Source organism: Glandiceps talaboti, chromosome 1 (genome assembly GCF_964340395.1).
Source record: "Glandiceps talaboti chromosome 1, keGlaTala1.1, whole genome shotgun sequence".
Lineage (NCBI taxonomy): Eukaryota > Metazoa > Hemichordata > Enteropneusta > Spengelidae > Glandiceps > Glandiceps talaboti.
This window is the reverse complement of record NC_135549.1, coordinates 13,252,342-13,267,075: the sequence shown is the minus strand read 5'-3', so window position 1 is coordinate 13,267,075 and position 14,734 is coordinate 13,252,342. Positions and strand designations below refer to the sequence as shown.

Here is a 14,734-nt window from a genome sequence, read left to right as displayed (position 1 = left end):
TGTGTGTGTGTGTGTGATCCATTTGGTGGGGATATCACATGGTGTGCAGATGAGAAATTGTTCAAATGAAAATGATCGCACCACAGGTGGTGTGATTTGGGTCGAAAAATGTGATTCTTGGCTCATAGATGTGTCCAGTGTCAGCTGAAGATGAAAGGTTATTGTTTTATTGATGTCATGAAATCTTTTATGGGCTACTTCATCCCATAGGCCCTACATTATGTTCAAACCTACTTCTCAATAGCATCAAGATTAACCTCTGTTTAAGATTGCTTGGAAACACTATTTTAGCACAGCTGAACTAAAACAGTTATGCTAAAGACAATGATAAGACCTGTGGGTAGAGATGAAGAGCTTTTGATTAAACAATTAATATGCATGTTATTTCTGAGTTTTGGTAAAAAAAAGTTCACACCTCAAAACTACTTGCCAAATGTACAAATACATGTAGTACGAAAAGGAATACCTTTGTAAAATAACAACTTGGATCTAAATATCAGTTGTGCACAATGCCATTGGCACTATTTTTATTTTTCCCCCTTCAATCTTTTTAAAAAATAAATTTCTCAAATGAGATCATATCTGTCGAATTTCCAATCTGCATATGGGGTTCACTGATGTAGTCTAACAGTAGCAGCTAGGCCTGAGTGGACGTAAGGACTGGCACGTCCTTTCAATGTTGCATGGCCTCCACTGTATACTCCTTTGGCTGTCTGTCCATTACCAATGATATAGGCATTGGGGGCTGGATTTGAACTCTCTGAAAATAACAAATCAAGAAGAAGTATATGAAGTAGCACCAACCTTTAGACCTGTAAAGCATGTCATTTTACTATTTTTAGTCAACTTTTTAAGTATGGTGTATTCAAACATCAGTCATCTTCAAGGCCAATGCGAAGTCCATCTGATGTTTGTATCGCCTTCATGTCATGAAATTTGAAAGTTCCATAAGATTTAGAGTGTCTCTTACTGCTGTCGTATCAATGGAATTACTCAATAATTTTTTAATCAGATCTATGTTATAAAATGTAAACTTACTGAAACTTCCTCCAGTGTGTCTTTTACTCATACTGTACCGTGGCTGATCACTTATTGGTGGGGGAAAGTAGGCAGCAGGTCCTGGACTGTCATGTTCTGAAGATTACAGCAAAAACATGTACACGGATCTTTTAAATGATGATATGTACATTGGTATGATATCACATTTATAATTGTGTGTGTGTGTGTGTGTGTGTCTGTCTGTCTGTCTGTCTGTCTGTCTGTCTGTGTGTGTGTGTGTGTGTGTTTGACAACTATATTAATATACTATCATTGATTTTCATGGCTTTTCTTCGCAGTGATTTTTGTGTGCATGTCTGTGGCTGGTTTAATATTTAACATGCACACAACACATTCATATTATTATTAACAGCATTGCCATATAGGCTATTCTTGATACTGTGTTCCTTTAATTACTCAATGGAAATCATTCATTGAAAACTTACTTTCAATGGGTCTAAATTTTCCTGTTATAGAGAAACTTGGCGCTTTCTTGGCATCAGGTCGATGAGGTGTAGCAATGTCATAGTGATTGGGTCCAGGTACTTCATCTACAGTGAAGATACATAGAAACAAAATAATGCTTAAAATGTAACACAGAGGGCATTATATATGTTTGCTCAATGATTTCAACTCGAAAAACACAAAACACGAGAACACACCAATATATACTTACTCTTCCAATTCTTCGCTCTTTTTCCCATTGAAAAAGACGGGTTATCATTTTGTGTGAATTTCTTTGGTCGATGGTAGCTGCCTGGTGCCGGTGATATTTCTTTCACTGTCCAAATAATTAAAGAAAAGAATGCATAAACAAATTTTATGATTTTTTTAGAATACAGTTTTGCAGCGTTACATTTATCACATTTATGTCCATCATAACATTTTAAACATATATGGCCTCTTGCTTATGATCATGGATAATTATTTCTCCAATTAGATAATAATCTTTGCCAACAATGGAAAGGTGTTATCTATTCCACAGGGATTTGGAATCCTGTATTATTCTAGTCTACGCCGTGACAGTGCGCCCTCCCACATCGGTCAACACCTGGAACGACACGACGTATCTTACCAATAGCTCAGACCACATATCAGTGGTCTGAACCATAGATCCTTTCACACGTATGATATTCAAATGAAGGTTTACAATATTCAAAAAGAAATCACATATTTTTATTATCATTACTATTATTTCACCATGGAGATAGGATGAACTGTACTGGTAGGATTTCATTGTACTAAATTCACCCATGCATGGCAACAAGAATGTCACTTACCTTCGTTAGGGTAGTTCAAGATATCAGGAAAACACGGTTTGCATTGTTTTCTACAAGAAAATATTGGTGCTGTACGTAACGTCTTTCCATTCAGTTGGTAGACTGTTGGACCAGGCTTTGTCTCCTCTACAGGTAAAGTTGCACAGATTATTATCAATAATTATTTATTATAATAATATGTTCCTTATTAATTACTAACACTAATAATAAAATGTAGATCTAATGTCCATGATCATGTCGTTGGTGGTAATGGTGGTGGTGGTGGTGGTGGTGGGGGGGTGGTGGTTCTAATGGTGGTAGCAGTGGTAGTGGAGGTGTTGCTGCTGTTAGTGTTATCGGTGGTGGTGGTGGTGGTGGGGTGGGGTGGGGTGGTGGTGGTGGTGGTGGTGGTGGTCCTAATGGTGGCAGTGGTGGTAGTGGAGGTGTTGCTGCTGTTAGTGTTATCGGTGGTGGTGGTGGTGCTGGTGCTGGTGGTGGTGGTGGTGGTGGTGGTCCTAATGGTGGCAGCGGTGGTAGTGGAGGTGTTGCTGCTGTTAGTGTTATCGGTGGTGGTGGTGGTGCTGGTGGTGCTGGTGCTGGTGCTGGTGCTGGTGGTGCTGGTGCTGATGGTGGTGCTGCTGATGCTGCTGCTGCTGCTTCTGCTGCTGCTAGTGCCAGTGCTGCTGGTGGTGCTGATCATAAAGATGGTGCTGGTATTATAGTGGCGGTTCTGGTTCTGCTGTTGATGGTACTATAATGATGGTGGCTTACCTTTAAGTTCAAATGGTTTGTGTGTTAGGAGAGCTGTTGGTTTTCGACGAATTGAGTCTGGTAACATGTAAGCATTGGGACTTGGACCGACGATCTCTGAAATTAAACAAGGAGAACATGTCAAATAACCATTAAAAGCCGGGGGAAAATGTTTTAAGTATCAAAAAAGACACGCCTCAATGAGAGTAGACTTGAATATAAGGAAGTTTGAGATAAAAATGATATGACCCGGGATTGAAATGAAAAAAACGGTTATACCAGGAAAAAGTTTTCAGGAAGAGTTTATTAACGATCTTTAATTTTGAATAGTTATGGTCGCTACATTCACTGTAATTTACTTTTTAAAGGTAAAACAGTGAACGTAGCAGTCAAAGCAAGGACAGTCGTTTCTTCACACCAATCAACTTACTGCATAAAGTGGAATATACACAAATTTATACTTGACTTACTCTGGTGCACAGGTTGTCGACTGCGTACCGACATGGCTACACCCTTTCCCATCGTTGTTCCGATATTATAGGCATTTGGTCCTGGGGTGCACGGATCACTTGCTGTTGATACAAACACAGAATGACCACGATAGTGATTTGATTTGATTGATCGATTTTATTCGGCTAAAAATATTCGGAAGACCACAAACTAATACGGATATACAATACATCCATCACATTCGCAGGAAAGACAAAACAGATACATCACTGGATACTTTTGCCGAGGATGATGCAAAACGAACTCACTTTCATCTATTTCACCTAATTCTGATAATTTCTCATTACATAAAATCTTTAACTCGTTTCTTAAAAAGTTGCAAAGAAAGGAGGAAGGCTGTTCCAAATGTTTGCACCGCATATACGGAATGAATGTTGACTCTGAGTATTATTGAAGGTTGGAATATAAATGGAGAAAAATCTTGATCTATTGTGATATGAATGCCTGCTGCTGATTAGACTGAAATGATCAGAAAGATAACTAGGGGCACTACCGTTCAGCACTTTATTAACATGCAACATGCTTTTTTTAAATCCACAACTCAAAATAAACTTGTGTCACTATACCTTGGCGCCATCCTTGTCCCTGGGTGTCAGGTAGTCTCTTCGCTAATGTATATGCCGCTTTGCTATCCGGTCCATTCACGATATACCCTGCCGGTCCTGGGCCGAGAGTCTCGTGCTTTGCTGGCTTGCTCAAACCAAATGACTTCTTTGGCCCTCTTCCCCAATACCCAGAATTCGGTCTGTAATTTGGCCCTGGTGTTTTGAAGCCTGCGAACATCAATGACAAATGATTTACTGTTTGCCGTATGAGGCTAGACAGTTGTATGCTAGCTTTGTAAGACAGACAGACAGACAGACAGACAGACCGGTCTGCTTGATGTGCCACTAACTACATACCAAAGTGATAAGTTTAACACCGAAGAAAAGGAGAGACAAGATAGAGATGAGTTCATTCACATTGAACAGAACACCAGCACAGAAATTTGAAATTTCTACTAGAAGTACCAGGCTAAAGTTTTCTCGACTTGGTAGGGGAACATGTAGTGTATTGCCAATACGAAACGCATCAAGACGGGAATATACAGAAAATGTTACATGTAAAGTCACACCTGTTTTTCTTTACCGACTGTCTAAACTAATACAGCAACTACATATAAGTAATTATGCCAAAGTGTAGATTCCGGGCAGAATCTTACTTCAGGAATGACATCAAAACTGCCCATCGTCATAAACTATCCCTCTAAACACTCGCATCGATCATTTTCTCCCCAGCCCCTCCCCCTCACACACACACACACACACACACACACACACACACACACACACACACACACACACACACACACCACCACCACCACCACCACCACCACCACCATCACCACCACCAGATACAAATATACACATGCGATCATATATAAACGCAAATGTACACGCATACAAAACTTGTGACAATGTCCATCATCGCGTGACCTACCATGGGTATCCACAGGTTGTACAAGACTGTTGGGATGGCCATCTTTAACACCGTCGATGTGTCTGGCTGCAATACTTATAGCAGGGGCATGTCTACCAGTATCTGTGTACTCGTCTCTATAGTAACAAGGACCTAGACTACAGGTCAGGTGACGTTCAGCTGAAGGAAAGGTTTGCAAACAGTTTGAATGACGTGAAGGATGATGGGTTACAACGACTCGAAAACTATCAACTAAAACTGCCTAGTCTGTAGTGGATTTAGCAGGAACTTGTCAATAACCGCCTTTTGTACCACAAAATAATGACATTTTTACGATCTCATTCAATATCAATTTACTACTGTTTCTTGTTTAATACAATTTTTTCTTTGGTAACCGTATTAAAATAATATCAGTGAAGGTACATGGGAGAGTGCCTACTCCTCAAGCTAAGTCACTTCTACCTCAGACCACTATTAGTATTAGAAGAGTTTCTATAATGGTCTGAGATTCCATATACGTGTACTGATTATTATGGCTACAGATTCTTACTCACGGTTGATGTCATAGATACACATCTTCCCTTTACTCTTCAGGGTCAACGACTTATCGTTCCAGTTCATGTCTCTACTAGTGTCGTAATCAGAAGCCCCTGCCGGGTGTCGACAACCTTTAAGAGTAAACAAGATAGGCAGGGGGTGCAGGTGAGAATTGCTGTCTATGTCAACTTGACGAATTTTTACTTGAATCTACTTTAAATATTTGAATAGTTGTAGCTAGTATTACTAGTATTTCATGTAGGTCGATTTGCGATGAACTGTTCATTACTGCTCAGGAAACTAGTTCGTGCTCATGTGAAATGTTGCCACACTCTTTTTATGGGAGGCTAGAGTTCGAAATCTACTATATTTTAGATGTCAAATTCTCATTGTTCAGATAATTGTTTTTTAAATATGAGTTTATCAACCTTCTTATCATAACTTACTTTTACAAGATTTAGGTCTGCTTGCTATTGAATAGTGTGGTTGTTCGTGACAGGTTATCTTCGTCTTCGGTGTGTAGTCAGACGGTCCAGGTAGTGGAATTGCTTTGTAGATATAACGTACAGATGGTGAACATGTAAAATGATTCCAGACACCGGTGTATGTACTTAAATATTACCAGTTACACCTAGTTTCATATTTGGTTGATAGATTGTTTCAGTCTCTCAGGCTTTAAAAGTATATCTCCCTCCCTCCCCCCTTCCTCCCTCCCTCTCCCCCTCTCTCTCCTCCCCTCTCTCTCTCTCTCTCTCCCTCTCCCTCTCCCTCTCCCTCATACTAGTAATACACGCAAACGCACCTACACTAATATGCCAACATATAAAATGGCTCCCTAAAATTGATAATGCACGCGTCCTCTCTTTTACCTGAAAGTGGCATATAAATCTATAAATTCATATGTAAAGTTAAAATGAAGACAACGTATTCACATTATGGATTGTTTGTGAATAGTAGTGTCCTATACTTACCTTGTTGTGTCAAGGGCTTTCCCCCCGAAGGTATAATGTATTCACCCATGGCTGTTCGTTTACCTGTAATTAATTCATATATGGACTAATGTACCACATACCAAACCATCTTTCAACGCTGACAGCAACTTAATTATTAAAATTTCAATTCAATCAAATGCACGTGTGGGAATGGGGGAAGTGTGTTATCATGATATAAACTACCTGGAGGTCCAACTGAAACTATGGACCTCAACATTCTGATGAGGATCTTCGACCAGGACAGGTCTAAGTTTAATGCTATTCACTAAGTTGAACTGCTATTCACTAAGTTGAACTGATATTCACTAAGTTGAACTGCTATTTACTGAGTTGAACTGCTATTCACTAAGTTGAACTGATATTTACTGAGTTGAACTGATATACACTAAGTTGAACTGCTATTTACTGAGTTGAACATTACAACCTTTGTAATTCAACTAATCCAGTAGAATAGATTCAGTGAGTGATACAGTTACTACTCTTCATCGTAGCTGACCAGGTCGAGGTCATAGTTATGTGTAAGTTGTGTGTTGTCATGCCTTCGCAATAACTATTTACATTTATATTTTGTTTCTTAATGAAATGTTACGCATTTAAACAAACTGCTTGGTGACGAACTCAAGCCATGAACGCCCAGAACATGTGTTAAGGCCAGCCACATTGATGTATCTACATAGTCTATTCTAAGCATCTTCATTATTCTGTACTACTGTACTTCTTCCAGTAAAAGAACCGCAAATTATGCAGAATCTTTCTGTCGATAGTAAGGACTCACCAAAGACTTTCTCTTTAATGTCCATAGCAATGTCGGATAGAGACTTCGGTACGGCGATGGTTTTTGACTCTTTCTTCGTTGAATCCTCATCAATGGTAGAATCGATGTTGAATTGTAGCTTTGTTGTTTTTTTCATTGTGCCTGGTTCCATTTTTATTTTATTTTAAGACAGGTTGTCACATCGACGACGGTGTAAGCGAAGGTTTGAGTATATGTGTGTGTGTGTGTGTGTACGTGTGTAACTGTGTATGTATGTATTTTACTTTCGAATATAATTTTTGCTGCAGATCGTTCCAAAAAGAATTGGATTCGAAACCATGTGACGTTATTACCAAATTCGGAACTCGCGCGAAGTTCCACACACACCATGTGCACCACATTCGACCAGGGACATGAGGCAACAATATTGTATTAGTATTACCCGAAACTTCAAAAAGGTTTGAAGTTCTGATCATGTGTGAGTGTGTAAGCTTAATGTTGGAAAATACAACTTGAAAAAAAATAAAATAGCGTCATAACTAAACTTTGTATTTGTAGACAAGTTACATCAATGTTATAAGAAGACGTAACATTTCGTAAAAACCATGAAAATGCGAAATTCATTCCGGTAGAGTATACAGTATTAAAACGCTGCGCTGGCGAAACGGGTATAGATGTCATTGAGTACCCCCCCCCCCCCACGAAGACAAAATATTCAAATAAATGCATTCTGTTTGCGATGCTTATACATTATCACTATTATAGAATATAAGGCCTACCCAATCCGCGAAGTTCGAATTCTCGAACATTCGATTGAGAAGGCTAGGCGCGCACGATGTCGCCTATGTCCTATACCCCGTTGTGTTATACATTTATATATTCTGTTTTTTCTGTTTTGTTTTTTAGTCCACGTTAACTTCTGATCAGTCTAGGCTTATATTCCCGTCACTTCAGAAAGTACTTTGTGTAAGCTTAATTTTACGATCAAGCTGTGGTTCAATGATTTGAAATTCTGTCTAGCATGATCATAACTCGTTTGGGACAGCATTGCACAGACTCTCTACGGAAACTACTACAGCCACTTTTTGTTTCGCTTTTTTCAAAAGATGTTAAAAAATCGACCCGTTAACTGAACCTGTTTGGGTTTGGATTATGTACATGTAACCTTGGTTACGGGTGAGAGTTGGAGGAGTAAATATCCTGTTCTGTGTCTACCTGATATTCCGCCCTCACCGACCTCCTCTGGGAGGGGTTGGCCGATGTTTGAGGGCTGATTCCCTAAGATAAAGATATATGAAAACACGTGAAATATACTAGTTTGTGAAATATGAACATACTGTTTATAGTGATACAATTGTGTCAATAGAGGGCGACCTGCAACTTAACCCCCTTTTATTTTCTTTGTTTACTTTTCAGATGTATTTATTCGACTTTCATTTATAAGGTAACATGTCGGTACAAACCGCTTTCTGCTAATGAATAATGTTGCAAGATGTAGTAAAGAAGAAGTGAGAAAGAGTAGTAAGAAAATTAAATCAAATTCTTTTATTTAACATCAGAATTTTATATAATTTAGTCAGAGATCAATATCACTGACTGAAGAACAAATTCAGAAAATTTGTATCGACAAAGAATGACATATAAACGACAAATATAGAATACGAATGAAAAACATTATTAAAAAATGGAAAATTCGTTCTTCCCTTTAACGAAATTAAGCTATGGGAAGCGGTGCTGACTTCAAAAATAAAAATCATCATATATGTAAGACATGCATTGGTTATATTCAATTTTTTGTCTTTGGATATTGTTATTTATGGTTTATCAACTCTTATGATTATGCACCGAAAGCCTGAACTGTGAAGGTGTATTGCGCAGTATGGCCTTGTACATGCTGGGATATCCTTATGTTTATTATTAACGCATTATTTATATATTAGTGTTGTTGTTGTTGTTGTTGTTGTTGTTGTTGTCGTCGTCGTCGTTGTTGCTGTTGTTGTTGTTGTTGTTGTTGTTGTTGTTGCTGCTGCTGCTGCTGCTGCTGCTGCTGCTGTGAATTTGTGAACCATATTTCCCAAATTATATAGTTTGAGTATTTTAATGTACTTCATTTGTTTAGATCATATGGTGTAGTTATTTTTAAGTACGCGTTTTCTGATCACAATTTCTTCCATTATCCAAACTATGTCTGAGAAAATCACCACTCCTTCATAGGTAACCAAGACGTAAATGATAAAGTTGGTCAAAATGTTGAATATCGCTTCAGTGGTTTTCGTCTTCTTCAAATGCTTGGTTTGTGATCGATATATCGATGACTGTCCCACCGTCACCCTTCGTCATTTCCTTTTGTTCATTGTTTGAATTCATTTCGTGTCCTTCTGCTTTCACTTTAGTATCCTCGCCATCCCTCTTCTCGTCGTATTTCCTGAAAAAAACGTAAGGATTGAATGCAAACTAGATGGTTATATTTCGATGTTTAAATATTACATATCACCAATGCGTGACATGCGTAGACAAATTCTTCATGGGTGATACATGCATGTGGAATATGAGATCAATCAAAATGAATAGGATCAGGAACCAGAGATCACTAGCCATCTGCGATTACATATCTAGACTTATCCAGTCTCAAACACTGCTCTGCCAAACAGTAGACCATAGGCCTGGGTCAGAGTATATGATCAAGCTATTATCGTTTCAGGAAGACATTTATGGTCACTAATAGAATCTAAACAATAGGTATGAGAGAGGGTTTTTGTCTCCGTTTCTGGAAAGTGGGTGTGAAAGCAATCATTAGAAACACTACGGAATCATAGTCTCCAGAAGACAACGACGCATATTCCCTTGTTGCATCTGTCTTCGACTTTACCTTGTATCCACGGTGGAGAACCTTTGCACTGAGTTTGATAATTTGTTTTGATGACTGTTTATGTAACAAATGTCCACTTACGTTCCGAATGTTTCTCCATCTTCAATCGTTGCTGGGAGTTTTTTATTTCTTGTTTCTGGCAAAAAGAGTGCTGTCAGTCCAGCAATAGCTGATGTACCACCCATGATAACAAAGGGTAACGGAGCCCAGTAAACATCCAATAATACCACATATGGTGAAATAATACTGCCAACACGAGCAGACATCGACGAGACACCCAAACCTGCATTTCTGTATTTAAAAAAGGAGAAGAAAGAAGTGAATCTCTATCGAAATTATTCAGGAAAGTATGTTATTATTTAGAATTATGATTTTTTTTTTTGGTATTTGAATTGACTATAATTGATAATAAAATGAATATGTGCTCCACACATTGTGCTCAAAGAGCTTTATAATTATTACCCCTGGCACGGACCTAAAACAGTACAAACCGTCTTTAAACATCCTCAACTCCTTGGGGAGCATACAGTGGACTGCAGCCTCTATGAGTGCATATGATTAAAACATTCACACCATAACCTCTATCCTACCAGGTCCCCAATTATACAGCTGAGCTGACTGGGGCATAATCGTGGTTCAATCTTGCCCAAGGACTTTAGCCATTCAGAAACAAACGGCATCGATGCAGATGAGGCTCAAACCAGCAAGTTGCTCCCCCCCCCCCCTATCAACCCTTCGACCATCACGACTACGGGCTTAGCATTGCAGGTTCCATTTAATTTGATTACATGTATGTGGATGACTTTTGGCAACCGAGCAATGTTTTGCAATAATGGCGTCATTTCCTAGAAAGAATATATCTGCAATTCAAGCGTTGAAAACACTGCGGTGGTATTTTATATTTTGGGTTTGATTTGGTTTGGTTTGGATATACATAATATTATATACATGATATATACTCTTTGGAAAGTCCAATTCAAACAATCAAAGCCAAGCGTGGTATCTGATAACAGGTCATAAAATAGATGTCTTGTGTTCAATCTCAGTCTAAGGTTCAATCCATTGTATTGTAACATTGTCTATAAAAATAGTGTGCTTAGTAACAGTCAGTCTAGATATTGGCATCTTGTATTTTACGACCTCCTATTGTCAGATACCACACTTGGCGTTGATAGTTTGAATTGGACTTTCCAAAGAGTGTGACTGTTTATATACAGGGGTCTTATCTTAAAAATCACAGTTGTGTCTATTCCTTTCACTCTGGTCACGTGAATTTCATTGTAAAAGTTTCCTTCTTCACAGGTAACATGCATGACGTCATACCTGACAACAGTTGGAAAAATTTCAGCACCATACACGTACACAATGGTGAAAACTGCTGCGATGCACATTTTGGCTACCAAAGCTATCGCAGTGGAGACTTCGGGAAGTTCTGAAAAAGAACCCGTTATTAGTTTCGTTGTAGTGGTCTCTGCTATAATTTCCTAACCTACGAAGTGACTAATATGCTAGTACAATCGCTAGCAGTAATGGACAATAAACAATAATATTAAACACTGAATCACACAAATATAGAAATCAATAAGATTACAAATGAATTATTCATAAAGCAGTGGTCAGAGGTTGAAGTAACGTAAAAGTGTTATACAGTCCGTGTAATGGCGGTAAAGTTTTCAACGACGAATACCCACCACATGGTGGTGTAGATTGCAATGATGAACACCCACATGGTGGTGTACGTACATTTCAACGACGAATATCCACATTATGTGCACATGGTGGTGTAGATTTCAACGATGAACACCCACTTGCATGGGGGTGTAGATTTACCTGGGGGTACACTGAGTATCAAAGCTAGTCCTCCAATTATTGAGAATCCACACAGTGACCAACGCCTGCCAATCACTCCCATCAACCACCATGCTAATAAACGTCCGGGTATTTCAACAAAGCCAGCCAAAATAAACGTTGTGTATGGATTTTCACCTAACTGATCAGTGTTTAGAGAAATGCCGTAGTACACGAAACTACATGAAAACCTGGAAAGACAAAAAAACAGCTGCTGTGTCAAAGGAGCTCCTCAGAGTTATAATTCAAGAGAAGGGGAATTAAAAACTTCTCTTTGAAATTGTCCCAGGAAATGGAAAACAGTGAACGCATTTCGGCATTCGTTGTCATGGAATGACAATATCATAATGTTACTTTTTTGTTAATTCCCTTTCTCAAACTGTGCTCACACTGTGCTACATTTATCACTTTCGTACAGACCTATTGCGGCACAACTGTCCTATAAGTTTACTCTCTGGGGAGTACACAGCACATTGCAGCCTCTGTAAACATATTCACATTGTAACCTATCAGGTTCCCTTATACAGCTGAGTTGATGAGGACACAATAGTGAAATCTTGTATAGGACTTTAGCCATCCTGACAGTGGCGAGGCGCAAACATGCAACCTGTAGATTCTAAGCTGACCACGCTAACCATTCAAGCATATTGACGCCAAGATAAACTAATCAGGTTTCATGTACTGGATACAATTTCTACATAAACCCCACATTGTTTTGTTGACTCCCCCCCCCTCATAGACTAGTATAGAGATTGGTACATTTGTAGCAGCAGGATTCGTATGATGTTTTGACGTGCCCCCCCCCCCCCCGACGATAACATGTACCTGAGCATGGTTTGCTCAGTACTATTTGCCCAAGTGGTCATATTATGTTGATCATGATAAGACCCGTGGCAAAATCATCAGTAAACGACACTCTCGCATTTATCAATTCATAGGTCCCGATTTCAGCGTCTAAGTTTCATTTGGATAAAAACTGTACCGGAAATTAATTTTATTTGTTTTTATCTCTAGATATATCTTATCTTAATCATTGATAGATATTGCCAATCTTAGTTACGATGTTTAGTTCATTATCTGCAGGGTCAAATATCGGCACATCTGAGCTGAAGGACGCACAGTACACTAACTTGTTTTTCTCTTTGTTTTTTTTTAATTTTGTGTGGTTACAAATCAGGCAAAGGTAGACAACATATTGTTCTTATATTTTGCCGAATCATCTCTCGTCTTTGTATTTACTTCTATATAGATCAACTTACCAGTTAAAACACATCAATAATGTCCTGAGTCTTAAGCGTGGAGGTTTTAGTAGATCAATTAGTGTATGTTGACGTTCCTGAAATTAAATTAAATTAAATGTTGTAGGGTTTATCAGTATAGTCGGCTGAGATATTGGTTTGTGATTTGAAATCAGGTTTGGTATTATCCAGAAGTTGTAATTTGATTTATCAATTATATCAAAATGCTCTCTTCTTGACGGGAATGTGTGTTTTAGACACGTTACGTGTCAGATCTGAGAATGGGTCTCAGTTATTGTTATGTTAATCTCTGCTAGTGTGGGAAACTCACACGAGGGTAAAAAACATGTGTTCTCTCATTTGTCGAGCTTTCGTAAAAAATAATTTTCAATGCCGTCATCGATCTACTACACTAAAATCTTGCAGAAATATATTTAAAAGTAAAAATTGAATGGTACTTTTTTCAATGAGTAGAGTAGTACAATTGAAGGGGGATGCCTGTCTAAGTGTATTGAAATTAGACGGTGTATATATTCTTTATAATAAGTACATGTATATATAACTGTTACATTATATTTTCAAAAAATATTACAATTGGACGGATTCTTTTTTCAATGATTAAAATGAGGTGGGTACACTTTTGAAATAATGACGATACATTTTTCAATTACTATTATAAAAAATTGGAGTGGAAAAGTATGATTATTGAAATGAATTTCAATTAAGGGGATATATTTTTGCAACGAGTATACATTTGTCAAACCTTTGGAACTTTCACGCTGACTTCTGATTTAGATTCTAAGTGCAGTTTCTTTTCGTCTTCAAAAAAGTTATCTGGTATCGTGGTCTTATTAAACCTGGCAAACCGCTTTAAGACTTTCAAGCATTTGTCGTATTTGTGTTTCTGCATCAACCACATTGGCGATTCTGTAACTAAACTGTAACATAAAAGATAGCTAAAATCATTAAAATCATTATTTAATTTTACAAAAAATGTTTAAGAAAGAATAAAACAAGAAATAAAGCGAATTGTGTGAACGAAAGTGACGAATCTAAGGCTTGAACCGACCACCGCCTATGATGTCGAATATAATTGCAATCATTGTCATTTTGAGATACATTATTAACCTACGTCCACCCAACCATCACACTCACCAGCATATATATATATGTATGTATGTATGTGTGTATGTATGTATGTATGTATGTATGTATGTATGTATGTATGTATGTATGTATGTATGTATGTATGTATGTATGTATGTATCAAAGAGCTATATACAGATGAAACTCATCCAAATAATGTATGAATTAAATTAAATCGAAGAAAGAAAAGTAACACGTTTACTATTCGAACCCATGTCCCCATAATAGGGTAATTAGTACGACTTCTCACTTGCCTTGCAGGAATAGAAACAAAGGTACACACCAGGACGCCGCGTACGGCACACAGAATCTACCAGTTGACATGCTTGTTAGCT

The 14,734-nt window shown here is 38.1% G+C and overlaps 1 protein-coding gene across 1 annotated transcript in view; it reads right to left on the bottom strand.

Moving 5' to 3' along the window:
* Positions 1 to 611: 611 nt before the first annotated feature.
* The window catches only part of LOC144433308 (organic cation transporter protein-like), a 16,612-nt gene continuing 2,489 nt past the window's right edge, over positions 612 to 14,734 (bottom strand). Inside the window, exons 5-22 of the mRNA XM_078121619.1 lie at positions 14,038 to 14,191; positions 13,275 to 13,351; positions 11,998 to 12,206; positions 11,491 to 11,599; positions 10,249 to 10,458; positions 9,687 to 9,723; positions 6,569 to 6,586; positions 6,422 to 6,440; positions 5,570 to 5,683; positions 5,037 to 5,195; positions 4,124 to 4,330; positions 3,518 to 3,619; positions 3,069 to 3,164; positions 2,319 to 2,444; positions 1,715 to 1,819; positions 1,485 to 1,589; positions 1,039 to 1,134; positions 612 to 760 (exon numbers count right to left, since the gene is read on the bottom strand). Of these exons, the coding sequence (XP_077977745.1) occupies positions 612 to 760; positions 1,039 to 1,134; positions 1,485 to 1,589; positions 1,715 to 1,819; positions 2,319 to 2,444; positions 3,069 to 3,164; positions 3,518 to 3,619; positions 4,124 to 4,330; positions 5,037 to 5,195; positions 5,570 to 5,683; positions 6,422 to 6,440; positions 6,569 to 6,586; positions 9,687 to 9,723; positions 10,249 to 10,458; positions 11,491 to 11,599; positions 11,998 to 12,206; positions 13,275 to 13,351; positions 14,038 to 14,191 (2,092 nt within the window). The remainder of the gene's footprint in view (positions 761 to 1,038; positions 1,135 to 1,484; positions 1,590 to 1,714; positions 1,820 to 2,318; positions 2,445 to 3,068; positions 3,165 to 3,517; positions 3,620 to 4,123; positions 4,331 to 5,036; positions 5,196 to 5,569; positions 5,684 to 6,421; positions 6,441 to 6,568; positions 6,587 to 9,686; positions 9,724 to 10,248; positions 10,459 to 11,490; positions 11,600 to 11,997; positions 12,207 to 13,274; positions 13,352 to 14,037; positions 14,192 to 14,734) is intronic.